General features: G+C 45.3%; 1 protein-coding gene across 2 annotated transcripts in view; it reads right to left on the minus strand.

The window, feature by feature from the left end:
- Nucleotides 1-25,167, minus strand: part of secisbp2l (SECIS binding protein 2-like) — a 49,482-nt gene that overhangs the window by 19,136 nt on the left and 5,179 nt on the right. For both annotated transcript variants that reach the window (XM_063188339.1, XM_063188338.1), the window contains exons 2-12: nt 18,404-18,609; nt 12,943-13,306; nt 12,264-12,396; nt 9,522-9,811; nt 5,939-5,963; nt 5,569-5,681; nt 4,317-4,460; nt 4,058-4,147; nt 3,287-3,454; nt 2,571-2,712; nt 634-845 (exon numbers count right to left, since the gene is read on the minus strand). In XM_063188339.1, the coding sequence (XP_063044409.1) occupies nt 634-845; nt 2,571-2,712; nt 3,287-3,454; nt 4,058-4,147; nt 4,317-4,460; nt 5,569-5,681; nt 5,939-5,963; nt 9,522-9,811; nt 12,264-12,396; nt 12,943-13,306; nt 18,404-18,609 (1,887 nt within the window). The remainder of the gene's footprint in view (nt 1-633; nt 846-2,570; nt 2,713-3,286; nt 3,455-4,057; nt 4,148-4,316; nt 4,461-5,568; nt 5,682-5,938; nt 5,964-9,521; nt 9,812-12,263; nt 12,397-12,942; nt 13,307-18,403; nt 18,610-25,167) is intronic.

The raw sequence follows: 25,167 nt of genomic DNA on the forward strand, positions 1-25,167 counted from the left end.
GACAGCTGAGTCTTTGGGCTTTCAAACAAGCCCTGACATGTGTCTGTGGGTAGAAGACAAAATATTCAGTGGCTGTTCAAATAATGATGAAAAATGATGAAATTGGTTGGGAGTCTACAGCTAAATTCCAAAAAACGTCTGGTATTGAATGTGTTAAAATGCGATTAATTAAATTAATTAATTTCAAAGCCTATAGATTAATGCGATTAACATTTTTAATCGAGTCCCAGCCTTAGTTATTACTGTACATGCATGTTGTCAAAACATGCAATCGCAAAGGTTTTGCATTCAGGAATTATAAACACGAACTTTGACCTGGTCCTCATAGGGCGCATTCAGGTCGACTGAGAACCGTGCCGGTGCCCGTTCCCGCACCTAATTGCGAACTGGCCGTCGCATTCACATCCGGGTAAAACAGTCACGTGCGGAAAAAGTTCAGAGCCCGGTATGAACACGGGAAGTTCGCAGATAAGTACTTTAGTGCCGAATGTAACTGGTGCGGGCACTGGCACCAGCTCCGTTCTGGTTGGCCTGAAAACCCTAATAGAGTGCCATTTTTCACCATGTCCGTTCACCTTCTGTGATTTGTTCACCGTCAGAATTTGTAAAAACTTCTGTCTCAGGGTCACTCACCTTCTTCAGGGCGGTCGGCCGTTTGACTTTGGGCAGCTCCCGCTCCTTGCCCCTCTTGATGCGCGGGGCGGTGGAGTCCAGGATATTGTGGGGGGTGCTGTAGGTTTGGTCTCTCGCCCCCGCTGCTGTCACCGCCACCCCCACCGCTGCTGGCGTCCCGGCCGCCCCCTTGCCAGCTGGGTCTTTTCCATGGAAGGGGGCTGTCGTGCCAACTTGGTGGTCGAAAATAATAATGAAAAAAAAACACACACACACACACACACACACACACACACACACACACACACACACACACACACACACACAAAGGCAACTTTTGTCAATCTGGCTAAATCTCCTTCATTTCAGTAGAGCTGCCAAACAATTAAACCAATTAGAAGAAAAAGTACCGGAGTACTGTTTAACTGGCAACACATTGCTGCTCATGACTGTGTTTCACATGATTCTGGATTAGGGCCTACAATGGCTTCCTGACGTCTGGAACTGGGGCCTAATGCTATCCAGTGTAGCGTCCGGAACTGGGGCCTAATGCTATCCAGTGTACCAGTGGGAGGAGCTATTTATTCATCATTACAGTACAGGCCATGCGTCACTCCGCAAGACGTGACGTAAAAGAGGAGAGAGAGAGAGAGACAAACGGGCATATTGTAAAGATGTACTGTATTATTGGTCAACAGTCTCCTCCTAATACTGTAAGTAATGTTGCTGAGACACCAACCTCTTCATGCCAAGCCAAGTGGTGTATGGGAAATTAAAATTAAAGGGTGATTTGGTATTTGTGAGCTGGCACACATGTACAGGTCCTTCTCAAATAATTAGCATATTGTGTTAAAGTTCATTTTTTCCCCCATAATGTAATGATAAAAAAATAAACTTACATATGTTTTAGCTTCATTGCACACCAACTGAAATATTTCAGGTCTTGTATTGTTTTAATATTGATGATTTTGGCAAACAGCTAAAAAAAAAAAAAAATCCCATCTCAAAAAATTAGCATATCATGAAAAGGTTGTCTAAACAAGCTATTAACCTAATCATCTGAATCAACGAATTAACTCTAAACACTGGTAAAAGCTTCCTGAGGCTTTAAAAAGTCCCAGCCTGGTTCATTACTCAAAACCACAGTCAAGTGTTTAACATTGAAGTCAATGGCAGTGGCATTCCATCAGGGTTATGGAAGCTCAGATATCATTGATGCTTAGCTGTCAGCTGTTTTTTGCTCTTCGATCTGGTGACCCACACTTCCCTCTTCATTATACCCCATAGATTTCTATACCACGCTTAGGTACTTTGGTGGTTATGGACATTCTAAATCACCAGACAGAACATTTCATTGACTTTCAATGGGGTTTCATTTCTGGCAAATTAGAATGTCCATAACCACCAAAGCACCAAAACGTGGTATGGAAATCTATGGGGTATAATGAAGAGGGAAGTGTGGGAATTGTGGAAAAAGTGTGTACACTTTGGATTTTTTCTTCTTGAAGTTTAAAAAAAAATGATAATAATAATTCACAGGCAAGCATGATGACCTCTCGGTCTTCCTCAGATTTAACTTGAAGAAGAAAAAATCCAAAGGAGTGTGCAAACTTTTTTTCCACAAACGTTACTTTTTTGTTCAGCACCAGGGATTGTGCCCAAGTAACTCTATAAGCTTTCTCCCCTACCTGTATATGAGAGTGGCTTGGTGTGGGTAAGCCGTCTGCCATACCTGTATATGAGAGTGGCTTTGTGTGCGTAAGCGGTCTCCCATACCTGTATATGAGAGTGGCTTGGTGTGGGTAAGAGGTCTCCCTCTCCCATACCTGTATATGAGAGTGGCTTGGTGTGGGTAAGCGGTCTCCCCTACCTGTATATGAGAGTGGCTTGGTGTGGGTAAGCGGTCTCCCCGACCTGTATATGAGAGTGGCTTGGTGTGGGTAAGCGGTCTCCCCTACCTGTATATGAGAGTGGCTTGGTGTTGGTGAGCTGCCGGGCCTTCATGGCCTGCTGTTGTTTCTCCAACGCTGCCAGCATGTCCCCCAAGTCCAACTGCACAGGAGTCTTACTCTTCTTCCCTGCAGCCTTCGTCAAGGCCTCCTACAATAGAGGAGGCGTGCACACACACACACGCAAACGCACGCACACACGCACGCACGCACGCACACACACATACACTGTTTGATATCCTTGTCGCCCCCTTTGAGTGAATAACACAGTTGAAGCAGTACTACAGCCCGATTTGACACTTCACACTTCTTGACATTTCACACTACGCATGCAGAAAGGCACAAATTGGGGCAGCGCGGTTTTCTCTTGAGAGCATCCTTGCCTCCACCTTAGGTGCGCGTTTCCCTTCCGCATCTTTGTCATCTGCAGTTCCGAAAAAGAAGTCTGACGTGTCGTACAGTGTGAGTACACTGGTCGCATCTAACCCTTGGGTCGTATAGTGTGAGGATCATGAGATGTGAACTTTTAAATCCTGCGATTCACTCGTACAGTGTGAGCAGGAACTGAATACCCGCAACTGAAACTATTGCACAGCATATTCCCTGCTTAACTTAGTTAGCGTCGTCACTGAGGAGACACGCAGCTCTGGCTAGTCTGCTCTACATTGGCTACTGTGCCTGTAGTTTCATCTCCTGGCTAGTCTGCTCTACGTTGGCTACTGTACCTGTAGCTTCTTCTGCTCCATGCTGATCTCGGAGTACTCCTGTGCGGTGGCCAGGGCTGCCGCCAGGGCCTTCTTCCGCTGGCTCTTGGCCCGCTTGGGCACCGACGTAGTGATGGGGATGGGCGTCTGCACGATGTTGATGGGAGAGTTCTCCGGCAAGTTCTCCAGCTGGGAGGAAAGACAAACAGGCAAAACGGGAGAGTTGTCAAGTGTCACATGTAGAGGTGTGTGTGTGTGTGTGTGTGTGTGTGTGTGTGTGTGTGTGTGTGTGTGTGTGTGTGTGTGTGTGTGTGTGTGTGTGTGTGTGTGTGTGTGTGTGTGTGTGTGTGTGTGTGTGTGTGTGTGTCTCCAGGAAATTGATGGTACCAACTTGTCTTCATAAGCACACTTTTCAATCAATTATCTAAAAACACAGGTAGAAAAAAACACATGGTAGGAGTATCTAAACCGCTGGTTTAGGTGCTGCTTAAGTAGGCAACAGAACATTATTGACTCATTTAACCCAGATAGTGACTCTTTTATCTTGCAGATACTGTCTCTTTTACCCCAGATATCGACTATTTTACCCCAGATGCTGACTCTTTTGCCTTGCAGATATACTCTCTTTTATGCCAGATTATGACTCTTTTACCCCAGATACTCCCCAGATAGACTCTTTTATCTTAAAAAAAAAAAAAAAAAAACATGGTAGGAGTATCTAAAGGTGGTGTGTCTACCACTGGTGTTGGTGCTACTTATGGAGTGAGGTAACAGAGCATTAGCTGCCCTTACCAAGCCTTTGGGCATCTTGGGTTGGGCTGGCTCTGCCTTATTTCGCGCAGGAGCGCCACCACTGGCCAGTTCAGGAAACTCATCTTCATCCTGGTGAAAATATTTAAAAAGATTTGAGCTTTTTCAGCAGTGTCGTACTCCCCAATTTCGTGGAAGATTCAAGACAAAACTGATGCTACTGCAACTGCAATACCGGTATGTTGAATTTTCACGTTTTAAAACAATATCTAGGGTTACCTTGTTTGACATATACGCTCACCTCAAAGTAGAGGGGTTCGGGGGTGAGTTCGGAGCCGGGGAGTTGTGGTGCAGGCTGCACTGTGCCCTGCTGGAGCCTCTTTGGTCCGCACATGCTCCTGTCAGGGCCCACACCCAGCACAGGGCCACGCACCTGGAAGCCCACCTGCAGGCCCACGCAGAGAGCACACGCACACATGCACACACACACACATACATGCAAACGCACGCACGCACATACACACACACACACACACGCACACACACACATACACACACACACACACACACACACACACACACACACACACGCACACGGGCACACACACACGCGCACACACGGGCACACACACACGCACACACCCATTCAGAGACATCAAGAGAAAACAATCTGACGTGAAAACACACATACGAACACATACACATGTATGTGCATGTAACACATGTATGCAAATTTACAATATTTAGAGCTAATGAAAGGACGCTCATCTGACCCCAAGCTATTGGCCAACATTAACGGTACATGACCTCTCGAGCTCTTCATCTCAAAGACTTCATTCTGCTCATTATGCCACAACAAACATCATTGTTGGCAGGCAAAGGGAGTTCATCACAGCAGCATGGCCACAGTGCATGCAGGTAAGATGTATGCAAGGTGTGATGGATCATTAACCCTTTTTAGGGAAAACTTTTTGGGAAAAGGTGCCCTCTCCTAGCCTGGTCCTGACCATCCCATAATACTACCATTTCATTTCGTATTTATGGTCTGGCATTTGTTTGCTCTTGTAGATTTGTAGGAAGCAGGAAGTTTGCACTCAGTTATTGTTTGAAATTAATGAACCTCTCACCCAATCGCTGGCAGTTACTCAATAACAACATAGCGCAGACCAATGGCTCTGGCGCAGATGTGTACGTCATTGTCACGAGCGTCCTCCCCCTTTCGTCCCCACGTGGGGGGCGTATTTGCTTATTGGCTGTTTTCGGGGGGGGGTTGGGGGGCGTTGCGATCAAAATTCTACTGCTCCAGGCACTCCACAGAGAAGCACGGCCAGACTACAGTAGTGAAGTCAATCCTTTGGCGGAAGTACGTAGGATGGCTCGCGAGGCTACCCTTTCCCGATTAAAACCTAAATATCTCAGCCTCCGAAGCACATAAAAACATGAAATAAGAAATAAGTAATTTTGCACTAGAATGTGTTCATTCAGCTCTGACATACCCACATTTGTAATAAAACAGCTCAAATATCAAGGGTTAAAATGCAGCAGAGCCTGACCTGTGCAAAGCTCCTCTGTTCTGGTGGCTTGGTGGCTCTGTGGAAGGGGGCGCTCCTGTCCCCCCAGGCCCCTCTCTGGCCTGCCTGGGACGCCACGTTCACCCAGCTCACCGCTGCCACACACACACACACACACACACACACACACACACACACACACACACACACACACACGCACGCACGTGCGCGCACACACACACACACACACACACACACACACGTGGATACAAACACACACATGCACACAGACGTACACATGCACACAGACACACACACACAATCAGGACACATTGAAGAAGACCTGTACGGCACAGCATGAGATCATGAAAATTATGAAGCGTGAATATTGCCATTAAGTTACAGGTCTTACCCGTCATCACGCCCGTTTCAACCGCCTGTGGATGGAGAAGGAAAAGACAATATTATACTGATGTGATGATGACCAGCACAAACATATTCTGTACAGAGGGCTCCAGAACTAATATTTAACAGAGTTCATTTGCATTGTTCTATTATGTCAGTACAGGGTCATTCCACGCCAAATCAACAAGAGCCCGAACACTTAGGTCTCAAAAAATTCTGAAAATATTACTGAGTGTACCCATGGTACTTAAGAGAAACACTGTTACTTTATTTGAATGTAAGATGTATACTCTCCATGGTACAGCCAATTTCACTGGGGGAGGGGGGTGCCCATTTTGTTCACACACTTTTTTTTGTCAAAGTTCACAAGCCCGTAGCTCAATAACTAAACCATGTAGGAAGCTCAGATTTTGCATGCTGGTACATAGATAGGAATAGTTTGTTGCAAAATTGTCAGTTTTGGTCTGTATGATCCTGCATCGTCATAGCATTCCCTCAAATATGATACAAATTGTACTGGAGTTTTTGGCTGTGCTCTGTTTAGGCCTTCAGAAGACATATTTGTTCCCAACATAGCCTCATGATTTCCCCCCCTTGTAGAGACAAGTAGGAACACTCTCATAAAAAGCTATAAATAGAAAGGAAACCCCATCAGTGTTTGACCAGAAGACCTCACAAGTCTGACAAATCATTTTGGGCGTCATTTTCAGAGCTCCAGAACCCCTTGTGGGATTGTCCACAGATTTTTATTTTATTTTTTTCTTCATTCTCCATGAATTCTTCTTTTTAAAAATGCCAATGAGACTTGTCTTATGTGACGTTTTCCTTTTTAATCTCCAACCTGAACATGGGCAACATGCACATTGAAAGCAATATGTTTTCTATGCGTTTCTTCCGCTGCCATCTGCTGGTCAAAAAAAGTAACAACACGACTCTTTGTGCCTGACCTACTGTCTCTTTTGGTGTGCGAACCGGCTCCCACATTGAACGCTCCTGAAATCATTGAAATTGAAAGGGATACCTGCACCCCTGCACAGGGACTCTCGGGTGATCATGTCTGGACAAAATTTGCATTTGATTATTTAGTCTTTACATTAAATGTTATCGAAATCATGTTGCTCTCTTTTTGCATTTTGCCCATGTTCAGGGTGGAAATTAAACACGAAAACATCACATAAGACAAGTCTCATTGGCATTTTTAAAAAGAAGACTTCATGGAGAATGAAGAAAAAAATAAAATAAAAATCTGTGGACAATCCCACAAGGTGTTCTGGTGCTCTGAAAATGACACCCAAAATGATTTGTCAGACTTGTGAGGTCTTCTGGTCAAACACTGATGGGGTTTCCTTTCTATTTATATATTTTTATGGCAGTGTTTCTACTTGTATCTACAAGGGGAAAAAATCATGAGGCTATGTTGGGCACAAATATGTCTTCTGAAGGCCTAAACAGAGCACAGCCAAAAACTCCAGTACAATTTGTATCATCTTTGAGGGAATGCTATGACGATGCAGAATCATACAGACCAAAACTGACAGTTTTGCAAAAAACTATTTCTATCTATGTACCAGCAGGCCAAATTTGAGCTTCCTACATGGTTTAGTTATTGAGCTACGGGCTTGTGAACTTTAACAAAAAAAAGAGTGTGAACAAAATGGGCACCCCCCTCCCCCAGTGAAATTGGCTGTACCATGGAGAGTATACATCTTACATTCAAATAAAGTAACAGTGTTTCTCTTAAGTACCATGGGTACACTCAGTAATATTTTCAGAATTTTTTGAGACCTAAGTGTTCGGGCTCTTGTTGATTTGGCGTGGAATGACCCTACAGCAAGTGCTAATCTTGGCATACAAATACACCCTCCCGCCTACTGAATTTCAAAGGGTTGATTAAGCAGCGCAGTTTAAACACCAGCTGGATTTCATAAAATTTTTATCCTTGAAGTGACTTCTGCCACATGACATACTGTACTGTATGCACAAAACATGAACTCACACAATTCCGTAAAGTGAACATGCCCACCCGGTAGGGACACAAAATCTGTGGCAGTTTGATGGATTTTGCCAAAATTCTGTGATGAGGAATTCCATGTAGCTGGTGTTTAAAACTGTACTTCTGAAGGTCAGATTAGACTTCTGCAACTGCGCTCCTCAAAACTTGCGTGGGAGTGGCCACGAACCAACATTGTATTCACGCATCTGCGAGTTCTGCGAGGTCCGAGGTTTCACATTTGAAATTGCACGATTACTTTCACTACATTGTAAGCACTGCGACCATTATTATGCAATGTTGCTTTCTATCCCGGTTAGCTAGGTATTTTCACACAAATTGCAAAGGCAATGCACTGGTATCATTATTTGACATACCCAGTCTGTTTTCACAAGCAGAAAATGCAAGCATATAAAGACAGTTGATTCTGCCGATGTGTGTTTACATTCGGTGGAGGAACGGTAGTAAAACCGCAGGCATTGTGCCACGAGTGTTCAACTGATGCATTGTTTGTTATTTAGCTTGTAGCTTCGTGTATTTACACACATTTACACACAAGGCATTAATATAGTTTTTAACAGAATACAGCTCTGCTCTCGCAAACTACTGGCATTGCGCTGCCACAAGAACAGAACAAGGAAGTAGCGAGACGACCAATCATAGCGCCTTTTTGTCTGCGTACTTCGCGTCCGTTTGACGGATAGTTAGAATTTTTTCGAGGCGCTCGGAGACAGGCGCAGAGCCTCTGAGAGGGGGGCGTGGACTCGCACAGACAGAAAACGGACGGACGCAGAGGCTATGCGTCCGGAGCATAAATCTAGCTTTAATCCCCCTTAATTGAAATTTTAGAAGCAAAGGTTATGGTATGGCAAGTTCAGCACTTACTTACTATACTGAAATATGATTGAACAGATATATTCATGGATTTTGCCGAAATTCTGTGATGCCCATCACAAAATTAAAATTGCCAAAGACTTTGTTCCCCAAGAGGCCGTGTTCATTTCACATAGGTCTGTGAGCTCACTCAATACTCTACACATGCCTGATGTGGGATTTTGCATCACATGCCCAGATCTGTGCATGTGTACTGTGTTGTACTGTATGTGCGTGTGTGCCAAGTGTATCTGTGTGAATGTGAGTGTGAGTGTGAGTGTGAGTGTGAGTGTGTGTGTGTGTGTGTGTGTGTGTGTGTGAGAGAGTGTGTGTGAGAGTGTGTGTGTGAGTGTGAGTGTGAGTGTGTGCATGTGTGCTGTACTGTACTGTACTGTGGCACCTCAAGACATGGCACCTCAAGTTGCTGGTGACTCATGCAGTGAAAACTCCTAACTCTCGAAGCAAAGTGGAGCCGAATGGAGAGAGGCACATTATCCTTGCGCTTGCGTGACCCACATAAAAGTTAACCCTTTAACATGGCAAGTTTTTGTTTTTTGCCACTGTACGAAGGATTAGTGACGTATTTAAAAATCCAGGTAATCTCCAGCTCTTAAACGGTGAATGAAAATGGAGAGCCTGCAGTGCTTTTCTTTAACAGGAAGGTGGCAGGGAGACGAAGCATTGGAGGGATGTAATTAGTTGGAGCGGTGGGGGGGTTGGTAATTACCGACGGTGCCACCATAGGGGGTTCCCCGACCCCGGGGTGCGCGGAGGTGGGCAGCAGGGGTGCAGGGGCGGTGCTGGCTGACGTGCCCGCGTGGGCGTGGGCGCCCGCCTGGTTGTGTTTGGGGCTGCAGTAGCCACTGTCGCTGTCGATATCGGCCTCGCTGGCGCCCTGCTCGCTGGACGACTCGGCCGGGTGCGAGAGCCTCCGGCGCCGCGCCTTGTTGCTCTTCCACGACTGCGGACTCGCGCACTCCGGCACGTTCCGCCCCCCGCCGGCTTCACCGGGAAAATCTGCAGGCAAGGAGAAAAAAAAAAGAGAGAAGAAGATATGGGGGTGCATTTCTCCAAACCATAGTTGCTAATTACATTAGCTACTTTGTTGTTTGCAATGCAGTTTCCCATTGGCAACTACGGAAGTTGCTAACTGGCTAAAAACTACACTGTCGAGAAACGCACTCCAGAGCCAATTTAACCAATAGCCAGGCTAGGAAACTGTCTAGGGCCCTACCAAACCTGAACTCTGTAAAGGCCCCCCGACAGTCAGCCCAATCATGCTAAACTACCAGCTCAACAAATACAAAAGCCCCCCGAACTCAGTCCTCTTTAAATGGACCAAAAAGCGAACCGACAGCAAAGGAACTCAGTTCTGTTTTTGTTCATGTTGTGAGTGTATTTCAAAAAGAGCCGTCTGATCTTTCTGGTCCTGTTAGGCTTTTATGGTACATCAGTCCTCTTTTTGCTCACACACGCGGTCCTCTAGAGCTCTCCTTAAGTGATTACACCTAGTCACAAGTATAACTTGTCAGAACTCATAAGCGAACAATACTGAAATCACATCAATAAAGGTCTTAGTAGGGTTCACTTCCAAGGGGTCTGGGTACACTTTGGAGCGTTCACATATGCACAGAAAATGCTGAGTCACAGGTCTGAGTTCCCTTAAATGGATGAAAGGGAAAAAGTGTGAAAACCCTGTAAATTTCGCCCAGGGCCCCCAAATGGGTAAAAACATTGCTGGGCAAGATCAGCCACATCAGTTTCCCGCCACACTTCACTTCACTCCCGAGTCCCGACCATCCGGAAGATCGGCATTCCTGCCATTGCTGCTCTCCGCGACTTTCCGAAAGAAGCTGTCAACAGCTGCAGCTTCAAAATCTCCCAGACCTGCCGTGTACTTCCTTGCAGCCAGTGACGCAACCGTACCGCACCGGAGCCTGAAACCAAGCACTGCTGAGAAGAAGTACACCCAGGGGCATGTTTGTGTGGAGCATGTGACCATGACGGGAGACTACAGGCTGACACAGGTTATACAAGATGAATGAATCATCGGGTGCGTACGTACGTATCTCTTCTCACAATAGTGCTGCCTGCGTCCCATCCTTGCTCATTATCTGACGTGCTTGTTGACAGATCTATTTTTAAGATCGGTAAGGTGCCTCATCATGGAAAAAACGAACATGCGCATCATTTGGCCATTAATGCACGTAAGAATCACCAATAACACTTGCGTACATCCAGTCTGACCTCATTCGCCACATTCACAGCAAGTGCGCATTTCCCTACGATGTTTTAATATCCCAGTTGCCAATGCAAACCAAATTCTACTACGCACATTGTTGTCAAGAGTTAAGATGGCAGTAACAACACAGCTAATGAAAGTAAGCTTTAGAGAGCTAAGTTGTTCAGTCCATTTGAGGACACAAAAACACAACAATTGTTACTCTTTATAGGCTTCAAACCTAGTATGCACTAGTTTTTCTCTTTGATTCAACTACTTTGATTCATCACTAATTTACAAACTATTTACAAAAGCCTTCCACCCTCTTATGAGTCAATGAGACACAGAGTGGATTGTGGTAATGTGCCGTTTTAACCCATTGATGCTGGATGTTGCGTTGCATACTCAACTGACTCAAGTACTCAACTGAGCCCTGAGGAGAGTCAGTAGACCGAAAGCCTGGCCTATTATTAAAAAGAACACAAAGGGGTTTTAAGTGTGCAGACACTTTTCTTTCAATTTTAAGACAATTTTCTTTAAAATCTTGGTATGTTAGAGCTGAATGGACACATTCTAAGGCAAGATGGTGGTCCTTGCATTTAAATGCAACGTATAGCATGTTTATATTTCGTTTTTTATAGGTTGATAAAGGGCTTAGGCATTCAGCAGCCTTTTTTGCAAGTGTTTTAGGAATCAATGGGTTAAGGTTGGAAAAAAATACCATTAAGAGTTGCTTCAAGTGCAATGGACAGATTTTGAAAATACTGTATGATTTTAAGGTTGCTTGTCAAACTCATGTAGCTTGCTTCAAACACACTGGCCAGACTTTGGAAATGCATTGGTGTAGTATCATAATAAGGTTAAAGTGGTATGCCACTATTTTGGGGCTTAATACAGTTAAAATCGTTGGCTGGGCTTTATAAAGGTGGTAATTGTCTTATTTTTCATTTTAAGCGTTGTCTTGCTGTAAGACAAGTTAAAAGAGGGAATATGTCGCTAAGCTAGTGAAAGTCAATGGATCCGTGTAGCATTGTAGCAAGCTACACGGATCCATTGACTTTCAATAGCTTAGCGACATGCTCCCTCTTTAAACTTCTCGTAAAGCAAGACAACGGCTTACATGAAAAATAAGACACTTTACCACCTTTATAAACCCCAGCCAACGATTTTAACTGTATTAAGCCCCAAAATAGTGGCATACCCCTTTCATTGTCCTGGCCAGGTCCTGGCCAGTTGCTGGGTGCCTACCTGTCTGCTGCGCTGCGTCCACCAGCAGCACGGTTTTGGGCCGGCAGTCCGGTCCCGACGCCCCCACCTCCTTCTGGACCGCCACGTCCCTGCGAGGAGGTGTACGCTTCGCCCTCATTGGCTGAAGCATCGGCTGTGGACACACAAAAGACCAATCCTGGCTTAGACACTATACATACTATTATTATTATTATTATTTAGAACAGGATTTGAAGATCATAATAATTTTAACATCACACAGATATTATTGTACAATATCAGTAATCTATCTGCGTATTTTAGATGGGTGTCCCATTGTCTTACTCCTGCCTTCTTGTCGGGGTCTCACTCCTCATGTACTCTAGGTGTAATGTATGTGTACTGTCTGTGTCTAATTGTCTATGCCCATACCTCAAGTCTAAGTCTATGTCTTTCAATTCTTTGTATGACCAGCGCATGTAAAGACATTGACAATAAAGTCGACTTGACTTGACTTGACTTGATTTGACCACTTCCTGACGAAGGCTTCATGCCGAAACGCGTCAAAGTATTTTAATCATACTATGCCCAACAAAATAAAGGCATTTTAATTACAAAGAAGATGAGTGCCTTGGTATTTCTAAAACTTTTTTGATTTGATTTGACTTGACTTGAGCTACCACCGCCGACTTGACTTGATCGGGTGTTGACGGGGTCTCACCTTGGGCAGAGCAGCAGTGCGGTTCATGCCCCTGCCCCTCTGGTTGGCCACCCCAAAGGCCTGGCTGGGGGGCTGGATGCGCTCCCCCCCGCACTCTGTGGACACAGGGCTCACCACTCCCGTCTGCACGGGCGTCCCGTAGGGCGCGGCGGCGGCAGCAGCGGCGGCGGCGGCGGCGTGGAACGGCTGGTAGAAGCCCATCATGGGGGGGCAGGGCGCCGGCATGATCTGGTAGTAGGCGTAGTCGTTGGAGACGGGGGGCTGTGGCGAGGACAGGATGGGGCCGTACGCCAGGTAGCCCCCCGCCGGGCTCGGGTTGGGCTGCTGCCAGCGCATATCCCCACTGTACATCGTTGGCAGCTGTCTGCTGGTCATACACGCACACGCGCACACGCACACGCAGAGACACACACACACACAAGAAAGGATGGGGAAAACAGGTTATAGAAACTGAAAGGCATAAAGACATTACAAAGAACATATTGATCTACATGTAGTTGCTGTACGTAGCTGTCTGATGGTCTCAGGGGTGGGTTGAAGTTATGAGTATTTACAGATATCAAATAAACATATTGACGAACATGCCACAGTGGCGGCATCATAATAAACAGGTATTGATTTCCATGTCACCGCCGCTGTACAATTGCATCTGCCTGCTGATCGCACCCAAGGGAGAGAGAGAGAGAGAGGGTCATATTTGCTTATAAACACATGTGAAATGTATACACTGATACACTGATGTACAAATGTCCGCTGTACTGTGTATCTGCATCTGTCTGCTGACTAGACAGAAGGGGGGTGGGGGGCAGAGGTAGAGGACCATGTTCGTAGCCAGAAGGGGCGTGGGGGGCAGAGGTAGAGGACCATGTTCGCTTGTTTATAACTTTATAACAAGCTTATACATTGTTGTAGGGCTGTGCAATATCGAATTTACATAGTGATATGAAAATAGCTGCCAAACTGTACAATGTCAAATTTCATAATATCAAGTTGAAACAATATTTTTGTCATTTTTCTATACCAGTGATTCTCAACCTTTTTTTTAGGCGAGGCACCCTTTCAATTCATGAAAAATTTCAAGGCACCCCAATCCAACAAGCCGTAACATGGCATTGCAGCCGATACCACACAAGCTTAGAAAAGTAACACATTTGGAGACGTCACACGCCCTACGTTCGAAGTTGCAGCTGACTGGGGCGACCTATATTTTCTTTATTGTGCGTAAATGGCAGATGAAAGATTCCACTGACTTAACATTAACTTATCAATTTAGACAAATATGTATTATATTACATAATTTATTTATCAGCCATGTTTCCGCGGCACCCCTGAGGGGGGCCTGCGGCACCCCAAGGTGCCCCGGCACCACTGTTGAGAAACACTGGTCTATACAGCCAAAAGGTAGGCTATACTAAGCGCAATACATTCCCCTCCACTTGAGCCACTGTGAGCACAGAGCACACTTGCTATCCAACACTGCACTGTGTGTTTCTCTATGGCCTTCCACTCACTGCTGAAGGAGCGGAAGATTGTTTAGCACAATTACTTGTCTTTAAGGGACACTGTGCAGGAAATGGTCAAAAAAGGTACTGCAACTATGCTGCTCATTGAAACTGGGTTGCCTATAGCCAAATTTGATCTTTTCATGAAAGTTTACTAAGTAATAATAAGTCCACGTAACGGTAGTTAAACAAACCAAGTTGTAACCAACTGCCTCTTCTGTGGCTTCTGACTATTAAGTTTTGCTTTCAGGCCTATAGATGACACATACTGTCTTGAAAGAGCTTTCTTGCTATCTGGGGTTGAAATTAGGGTCACTCTTTATCCCACCTTTGGTGTTGCTTCTAGTCAGGCCAAGAGCAATGTAAATATAGTTTCTGATGTCCCGAAAAAACGGGAACTCCACCCACTTTGTCAAGCACCAGTCAACCAGTAGCAAAGCTAGGGAGGCGAGTCAACCATGCCATTTGAGAAACGTTAATTGTTATGGTCTTGGTAAGACCAATTTGGAAGTCGATGATAATCAGGCTAGGACATGATTCACAGCCCTGATTCACAACCTGAACGGCAGTGAGGTTTAAACAAACAGGTCAATTGCTTGTGACCTGCACTTCTCCCATTACACATCACACCACCCTCTACTATTTCCTACATAGTTCATAACTTCACATGAAAGGAAAAATAAATAAATAGGGCGTCGTCCATCCGTCCGTCCCGTCCTCTGCAAGTAGATCATTTCAACTCATCAGATTATCATTCAAAATGGCGTCATGGCGAATGACTTTGCACAGTGGTGGCTCTCTTGCGCCTGATAACGTGCCTGCTGCGCGCAGATACGCATCTGCCAGATATTTTCACAGCCAGTGTTCTAAAGTGGGCATTTCCTGGTATTCAAACTGGAGAGGAAGGAAAGGGGAGGGTGGGCGGATGCGCTCAGGATACTGCATATCACACCACCATCATCATCACCACCACCACCACCACCATCAGCCCCAACAACCTCCAGCCAGTCCGCAGCTCCTCTCTCCATGGACTGGGAAGAGTAAGGGGGGGGGTGCAAGAGGCTTACCATAATAAACTATGATCCGAAGCTGACAGTGGCATATTTCCAAGTAAACTATTGCGATCTTATCTCATGGCGATTATTCTATTGTCAAAGCTGACAAGCGTTAGCAAAAACACACAGTGGGTCTTCTCAGCTTTGCCAATGAAAAGAAAATGTGTTTACTTTGTACTTCATAGCGTAAACAAGAGCTCAAGACAAAGTTTGAGTTAGTTGGTGTGATGTCATTCAAACCGCATAACAACTGTCCGTTCCCCAGAGGAGATAGGATTGCGGATGCAGCCTTTTTTTTTTCTGACGCCGGTCTACTTTCCATGATCCCCCCTGCATAGTGTACATGCAGGCAATCTCTGCCCTACATTTTCCCTTTTACAGGGACATGAAGCTGGGGGACAGGGACAATCACCTTCATACCTTTCACAAAATTCACACCTTTATAAACTGTGAACGGGCCATTTGGAATCAACCCTTGTCAGCAGGGTTCAAAATGAACTTTTAAAATCATCAGCCAAAATGGCTAGTAGATGATAATCTTACTAGCCAAACACACACTCACTAATGGCTCAAGTGGCTAGTAAGTTGGTCTCTTCTTCCAGCCAAACTGAAATTTCACCAGCATTTGGCCGGTTGGCTGGTGTTAATTTAGTACACTGCATGACGGTAATAACAGCACGTATATATTATCAGCAAGTCAGTTGAGATTAAACAATCTCAGTGCCTGACCTTGAAACAGGACATGCACACGATAGAAGTACACGCGCGCAGTGAACACTGCCGTGTGAAGTCGCAAACCTATGGCAGCTAAGAGGGGGATTCGTTATGCAGATCTGGCAGAGGCGATCATCGTTCATTGGATGAGTGGTTGAACACCTTCTGGACGCATACCAAAGACAAGCAACGGTCCCAAAAGCATGTTGCAGAATGTGGCGCTACCTCACAGTCAAGCAATTCATGCAACCAGAAAACCGTAGTAAAGTGGGCATGAAGCGGACGCGGTGCATCATGCTCACGCTCCATACCATGGTTCCATGGACCCTGGTTCGAGTCCGGCCTAAACACTTTTCCAACCCTGCTTCATGTCTCTCACACTCTTTTCCTGGCATGATCTTCACTCTATATTCACAATAAAAGCAAAAGAGCCCAAAAATATGTAATAAAATAAAAAAATGATTGAAGAAAAGGAGAATATTGAGAAGAAAAAAACAAAAAAAACAGGCAATATAATCAATTGAGCTGGCCCTAGGTGATCAGGGCAGGCCCTGTGCTGTACCTATAGGAGGTGTAAGTAATAATCGATATGCATCAATGTATCAATCCTATGACCGACCATCAAATGAAATTGTATCGTATCGTGGGGCATTCTTACGTATCGAAAATAATCGATAACTGCTGGCCCCTGCTTAATGCCCTAGCTCCATAACATAAAGGAAGCTTCTTAGATTCTTAAGAAGATTCTTAAGTATCGAAAATGATCACTACATTAAGAAATCGATACCGAATCGTATCGTCATGGAGGCTGTGATTTACACCCATAGTACCTATTGGGCTGGTTCTCCTGGACGAAGGGGTAAAAAACAGGCAGTATAATGAATTGAGCTGGGCCCTAGGTGGGCAGGGCAGGGCAGTATAATGAATTGAGCTGGGCCCTAGGTGGGCAGGGCAGGGCAGGCAGTATAATGAATTGGGCTGGGCCCTGGGTGGGCAGGGCAGGCGGTGTGCTGGGATGTACCTATTGGACTGTACCTATTGGGCTGGGCCCTAGGTGTGCTGTGCTGTGCTGTACCTATTGGGCTGGGCCCTAGGTGTGCTGTGCTGTGCTGTGCTGTACCTATTGGGCTGGGCCCTAGGTGTGCTGTGCTGTGCTGTGCTGTGCTGTACCTATTGGGCTGGGCCCTAGGTGTGCTGTGCTGTGCTGTACCTATTGGGCTGGGCCCTAGGTGGGCAGGGCAGGGCAGGCGGTGTGCTGTGCTGGGCTGTACCTATTTGGGCTGTACCTATTGGGCTCGGCCCTAGGTGTGCTGTGCTGTGCTGTGCTGTGCTGTGCTGTGCTGTGCTGTACCTATTTGGGCTCGGCCCTAGGTGTGCTGTGCTGTGCTGTGCTGTACCTATTGGGCTGGGCCCTAGGTGTGCTGTGCTGTGCTGTGCTGTACCTATTGGGCTGGGCCCTAGGTGTGCTGTGCTGTGCTGTGCTGTACCTATTGGGCTGGGCCCTAGGTGTGCTGTACCTATTGGGCTGTACCTATTGGGCTGTACCTATTGGGCTCGGCCCTAGGTGTGCTGTGCTGTGCTGTGCTGTACCTATTGGGTTGTACCTATTGGGCTGGGCCCTAGGTGTGCTGTGCTGTGCTGTGCTGTGCTGTACCTATTGGGTTGTACCTATTGGGCAGGGCAGGCGGTGTGCTGTGCTGTGCTGTACCTATTGGGCTGTACCTATTGGGCTGGACCTATTGGGCTGGACCTATTGGACTCGGCCCTAGGTGTGCTGTGCTGTGCTGTGCTGTACCTATTGGGCTGTACCTATTGGGCTGTACCTATTGGGCTGGGCCCTAGGTGTGCTGTGCTGTGCTGTACCTATTGGGCTGGGCCCTAGGTGTGCTGTGCTGTGCTGTGCTGTGCTGTGCTGTGCTGTGCTGTGCTGTGCTGTACCTATTGGGCTCGGCCCTAGGTGTGCTGTGCTGTGCTGTGCTGTGCTGTGCTGTGCTGTACCTATTTGGGCTGTACCTATTACCTATTACCCATCGGCCCTGGGTGTGCTGTGCTGTGCTGTGCTGTGCTGTGCTGTGCTGTACCTATTGGGCTGGGCCCTAGGTGTGCTGTGCTGTGCTGTGCTGTGCTGTACCTATTGGGCTGTACCTATTGGGTTCGGCCCTGGGTGTGCTGTGCTGTGCTGTGCTGTACCTATTGGGCTGGTTCTCCTGGACGAAGGGGTAGCAGGTGATGAGGTAGCTGGGGATGGGGGTGGGCTCCACTCCACCGCCCCCTCCTCCGCCCCCTCCACCCCCCCCTCCTCCTCCCTCTCCAGACAGACTCATAGTGACCAGGGCAGACTCCAGACCTTTCCTCTGAGGGATGAACGGCTCCACTTCGGCAGAAAGCTTCACATCCTAGAACAGAATGCAACACAAAAGAATATAAGGCTTTTTACTGTCACGCACTACACATTGTGCAAACTAAGTAACTTAAATTATAACTTACATACGGTATGTACAATGAAATTGTGAAAATTCACTACTCTGTGTGATTCATTCACAACATAAAATATAAACACTACTGAAAATATGACTTGTGTAACAGCAGGTGTTTATAATAGAAAGAAGTATTAACAAAAAGCAGACTTGTTTATGGTGAAGGCGAAAATAACGCAAAATTGAGGTGGCAGTAGGGCTGCACAATTATGGAAAAAAATCATAATCACGATTATTTTGGTCAAAATCATAATCACGATTATTTTGCTCAAAATTGTAATCACGATTATTTAGAGTTTTTGTAGATTTTTTTGAAAATTATAAAAAGATGAATATAACCAAGAATTAATTATATACGGGATGAGCAAAATAAAATGAATTGTAATAATTATGTAAAGGCAATAGCATGAAACTTAGGTGGACAGATTTCTGGCCAGAAACACCAGCCTGTCAGTATGTTCTGGCTTCAAGGATGCTCTCAAAAGGTAGGTCACTATTGCCACGATAAATCACGATTAGAATTTCGACTTCGATTTCACTAATTTATCACGATTTTCGATTATTTACGATTAAGCCCTAGGTGGCAGCACACAGTCATCCTCCTCAGCCAGTCATCCGCAATCTCAGCTTTAGCCTGAGGTTAAGGCCAACCGAGTGAAGAATGTCAACACACAGGTGCCACTCACAGCATACCTGGCAAGAGCCTTGTTTGCATAGCGCCTATTTTTAGCAGTACGTATCAGAAAGGACAAGAAAGGTGTGTCACCTGCAGAGATGGATTATAATACCCTTACATGAAGGTAATAATGACACAACAACACCTCCGCAAAACACTGCAAACAAATCCCAGTTTCCTTTTCAAAAGCATTCAAACACTTGGCAGAGAGAACAAAGCGTGCAATATGAATAAGAAGGGTTTTACACCCGTCACAGGTAAGAGGCCATCATTTCTGAACACGTATTTAGATACAATTGTGGGTAAACATTGACAACAGTTAAATCACATAGGGCCAGCTATTTTAGCCTGCAATTGAATGAGTAACACCTCCCATTTGTCAAAGAAGTTTGCCTAGAAGTGTAACCATAATTACACAACACGTTTTGACAGAGCAAAATGACAACTTTGAAAGACTTCCTAATCAATGTTTCCATGGATAGTGAGTGGGTTTGTCTTCTTCATGTCACTTTCAGTGTTAATAATAAATGATTACGCTACTTTTCTCCAAAGTTACTGACACCCCCACCCCTCCATCACATCACTCCTCTCTTCTTTTTCTGTTCCTTATAGTCAGGGGGGAAGGAACACAGAGTCAGGTGTCAAGAGGCCTATTTTTTTTTCAGCAAGCCAGTTTTTTTCTCCTTTTGAGACAAGACTTGAATAACTGACCTGATTTATGTTCCGTAATGCGGCTGGCTAAGTATGAATAAGGAACTTTGAGAGCTCACTCTTACAGGAACAACTGGAGTAACTGTGCAGTAGGGCTGGGCAATATGACGATATATATCGTTATCGTGATTTATTATATGGTTGTGACGTCATCTGTCGAATGCTCCATTCATTTCAACGGGGCTCCCCAATGTTCGGACGTCTGTTATTTTTCGATAACGGACGGGTTGGTCTATAACAGACCGCTGTCAATGGCAACAAGACTTTTCACTGCTAAAGCGACTTTTCAACAAGACTCTAATCAGCTGCTGTGATAGACAGCACCCGTTGTCCTGGCTACCGCTGTCAATGGCAACAAGACGTTCACTGCTAAAGCCACTGGCTTGTATACAAGTCAGTGGCTAAAGCGAATGTTTCATATCACTCCGCAGGGGGTCCGGTCTTTTGTCACTCTAATCAGCTGCTGTGATAGACAACACCTGTTGTCCTGGCTAGCCTACCTAGCTGTTGCCTAGCGGTGTTCCACAACGGCATCGGCAATCTTAACATTATAGGTCTAAAGAAATGTCCCCGCATGTGTGAATCATTTAAGTATATCCATATAATAAGCGGGTTAACTTTCGGCGAGTCGGTCGCTTTGTGGAATAGCAGCACTTCAGAGAGAACAAGACCCCTCCGCTCCGCGTCGGGGTCTAAAGATTCTCTCTGTCGTGCTGCTATTCCACGGTAGCGACCTTCTCGCCGAACGTTAACCCTTACATAAAAGAGTATATCGTGACACTTCTCCTATATCGTTTATATCGTGACGTACAACTGAATATCCTTTAATTACATTTCATGTTGCCACTATACACACTATAAGTTCATGTAACTGTAAAAATAAGAAGAAAAAGATCCATTTCAAAGAAAGGTTGTTTTGCGACATGAAAAAATAAAGAGCAAATAAAGCGAATAACTGAAAACGTATGTAATTGTGCTATATCGTGATATATATCGTTATCGCGATATAAATGAATCCATATCGTGATATAGTTTTTTTTCCCATATCGCCCAGCCTTAGTGTGCAGAGGTGCAAGCACGGAGATGACAGGAAAGAATGAAAACAACAACAATGTAGAGTCGGCTACTAATCACTGGCACTCAGCAATTAGCCGTTGCTACGTTTACATGAGACATTTAATTCGGAATTAACTGACTTTAATTCTGAATAAAGCTTAATTCCGCTTTGAAAACGTCATGTAAACACCTCTTAAATGGGAATTAAAGGAAAGTTTAAAGTAAACTCGACAGAACTATTTAATTCTTAATTAAAAACATCATGTCAACGTAGTGAATGGTAACCACAAACAATGATAAAGTCTAATCATTGTTTATTACCAGTGTTATTACGATTGATCTTTTTTGTATATTCTGTGAATTCCTTCATGTGTGTCTGCTCTGCCCAGGACTAAGATTAATTAATAGTCCTAAAAGTTGATATTGGTAAATGTAGCGTGATGATTTCTTTTCCAGCACACAGCCCCTCTAATCTCCACTTCCTGTCCTAAAGAAGACCTTTGACCTCTGGTTACCCTGGACACCGTACAGCACCTGCGTCACTCACACAACCAGCAGTCATAACAAGTCATAAGGCTGCCAGTGCCACAGAGAGGAGGAGGGTAATAATTCACATAATCTCACTACGTACACATAATAACAGTGCAAAGAGCAGACAAAACACCTCAGTGCCACACACACAGGCACATGCGCACACACATACACAAAGATACATACACAAAGACACACAGACAAAGACAGACAGACATACACAAAGACAGACAGACATACACAAACAGACAGACACACACAAAGACAGACAGACACACACAGACACACAGAGACACAGACACAGACACAGACACACAGACAATCAGGTGGAGTTCTTAAGAAAGCATTTGGAATACAGCCTAGTGTCCTTGTCAATGGCAGTCCCACCCGGGGAAAGCAGAGAGCAGTGGACAGACACACTGCAGACAGGCCAGGGGATGTATGGGAGAGGCGTGACAGTGTGACTTCAGAGCTCTTGGTGTTTGCATGATGCTAATCAGCACGGTGATTGCTTGCTCACTCTCTCGCTCGGTTCTGCTTCCGTGTTCCGTCACTGACAACAGTCGTCAGTCGACAGTGTCGTCCATGGCAAGTTCGTCACAAACGCAAACTAACAAGAAAGTGCACAGAACTGAAGGACGTGTGAACAAATGACTGAAAAGACAGGCTTTTAAAAAAAATCCATCAAAAATTAATCCGGTCCACCACACGACACTTGCCTTTCTCAAATGTTTTATTCATCCAAGACTGTTGCACATCTCCTCTGGTTGCCAGTTGCTTCTAATAGGCCCTGTTTCCCTGCACTCTTTAGTGTTGCCAGATGTACGACGATAATTATCGCATCTGTTCTGTATCATCATTTTGTCCTCTGTACAATCAATCAATCAATCAATCAATCATATAACCAGGGTTCCCACTCTAATTCAGATATCACATTCCATGATTTTCCATGACTTTCCAGACCCAATAAACAGAATTTCCATGATCACTTCCGTAAAAAGAAAGGACATTAAACAAAAGATTGTCTTCACCCCTAGAGCCAACGCAGAGCCATCGCCAGACTTAGGTGGGCTCATTGCATTCTAGAATGTTGCACATTACAGCGTGAAATCAAGCCGTCTCTGGCGAAGAGTTCTAGTATAACCAGTAGGACAAACAAACAAAAATGTTTTTGCTTCTACACAACTGTTAAGAAAATTCCATGATATTCCATGCCCGTGCATGCAAAATGGTAAAATTCCATGACTGGAAAAACTTTTGTGAAATTCCATGATATTCCAGAAATTCCATGACCCGTGGGAACCCTGTACAATGTACACGATAATTTCAGAGTTTTCATTCAGTTCATTTAGTTGCCTTGAAACAACCATTTGGTCCTCCATGCACGATCAATTTCCTCCCAAAAGTCCCCCAAAGTGATAATTTTGCGGTTTTGGTATGATAGTTCAACATTTTCCGTTTGGCAACACTGGCCCTCTTGGACTTTGGTGTAATAAAACAGCCTGTATGGGTGATGTCAGAGTGGCTAAGTGGCGCTGTTCAAGAGAGTCGTTCGTTTAAACACCAACCATGTGTAACAGAGGATAACTAGCAGAGTTGGCGTGGAACGTTAGTAAACTTCCCTCCAAAAGCCTCATACAGTGTCGATGCCGTTGGACTGGGAGACTGGTCTCTTGGTCCAGCGGTATCGTACTGTGTCTCCCATTGCCGGACCGTTGTAGTTGACGAGGTCGCAGGTTCGATCCGAGGGGGACGAACAGGTGCAAGATGACCTCCGTCACACATGCTTATCAGATGACTGGGCAGTGCACACACAGCCGTCTTGAGGACATACTGCATCTTATCCCCACAGGGCCTGCCACACATGAAATCATATCATGATGTTCACAGAGCAATCATGAACCAGTGTGGTTTGCTGTGATATTGGTGCGGAAGTTGAAGGACAGCCTAACCAGGCGTAACTCAAAAAGAATGATGAGTGAATCTCTCTCAACATTGTCTCAACATTAAAGATGTCTGCAGTACTGGCTCTGATTCTGTACCATGCAAATGTATGGAACTGGAGTCACATCATTATGTTCACACCGAGTAAATAGAAACTAGTGCAAGTCAGTGTGTGCTGTGAGATACTGGTAGAGTGGTAATTGAAGCAAAGCCGAAGAAGCTATCCCCAACTCAAAAAGAAGTTACGAGTCTCTAGCTCAACAAACAGCTGCTGCTGCTTTGGCTGTGATTCCACAGCGCCATCCAAATGTATGGAAATGCACTAACTGCCGGGTCAGCTAATATCACTAGCTCTGCAGAACGCTGAGCTGGTGGTGCAGACTACCCTGCTGCTGCTACTGCTGACTAGGTCAGTTATGCATTGCCACACAAATATAAGGCACAAGGCAAAGACTTAGGGATGCACCGATACCGATACTGGTATCGGTATCGGCACCCGATACTGCTCATAATACTCGTACTCGTACTCGTCAAGCAGTTGCCGATACCTGGAACGATACTGCTATATTGCCACAAAACAATGCAAAATCTTGTCACGTTCTGTGGACTTGAAAGCAGCATGGAAAAAAGTGCCACCTCATACATTTACTAACATTTAAATCTACATTGAAATGGACAATAAAAATATCACAGGTGGAAAAAAACAAGGCCATGCATTTATTTTCATTGTATTTTGGTGGTAAAAGGTATAGGTATCGTTAACGGCACTCGGTATCGGCAAGTACACACATTAATGTACTCGTACTTGTATCGGTTTTTAAAAAAGTGGTATCGGTGCATCCCTACAAAGACTTCCTATCATTTGTCTGTGCCAACCCTCCCATTTTATGTCATTGATCATCTGACCATAGAGTGGAGTGGAGTTGTAAAGTTACTTTAATAACCCTCAGGGGGAAATAAAGGATTGTAGATTTCTATTCCAAGTTTTTATAAGCCCTTGCTGCATCTGATGAGCCTTCAATGCACAACAGGCTGACTGCAGAGAAGCTGATTTTCATGAACTTGCTCCGGTTCATGTCATGAGCACTCCGGTAGGAGAAGGCAGCATAAGGCATGCAGGGGGTCAGAGAGAGGTCCCAATCAGCCAACAGGCCACAGCAGCTGAAGAGGGAGAGAGTGGGGGAGAGAGAGAGAGAGGGGGGAGAGCGAGAGAGAGAGAGAGAGAGAGAGAGAGAGAGAGAGAGAGAAAGAGAGAAAGAGGGAGTGTGTGTGAGAGAGAGAGACAGGCAGAGATAGAAAAAAAAGAGAAAGTGAGAAAAAAAGACAGAGAGGGTAGAGGAAGGAAGAACTACAGAGAGGAAGAGAGAAAGTCAGAGAGAGAATGACAGAAATCCATGTAAGATCTAATCGGGCAGGATGGATGGAAAGCGACGGAAACAGAGATTTTCAGGGCTAACCCAGCTCCCACCACCACCACTGCTGCCGATCTGTACCAACCCACAGTCCAGTTCGCCGGGTTCAAAAACACAAAAGGACGATTTCTTTCCTCCAACAGCTAC

Source organism: Engraulis encrasicolus, chromosome 22 (genome assembly GCF_034702125.1).
Source record: "Engraulis encrasicolus isolate BLACKSEA-1 chromosome 22, IST_EnEncr_1.0, whole genome shotgun sequence".
NCBI classification, from domain to species: Eukaryota; Metazoa; Chordata; class Actinopteri; order Clupeiformes; family Engraulidae; genus Engraulis; species Engraulis encrasicolus.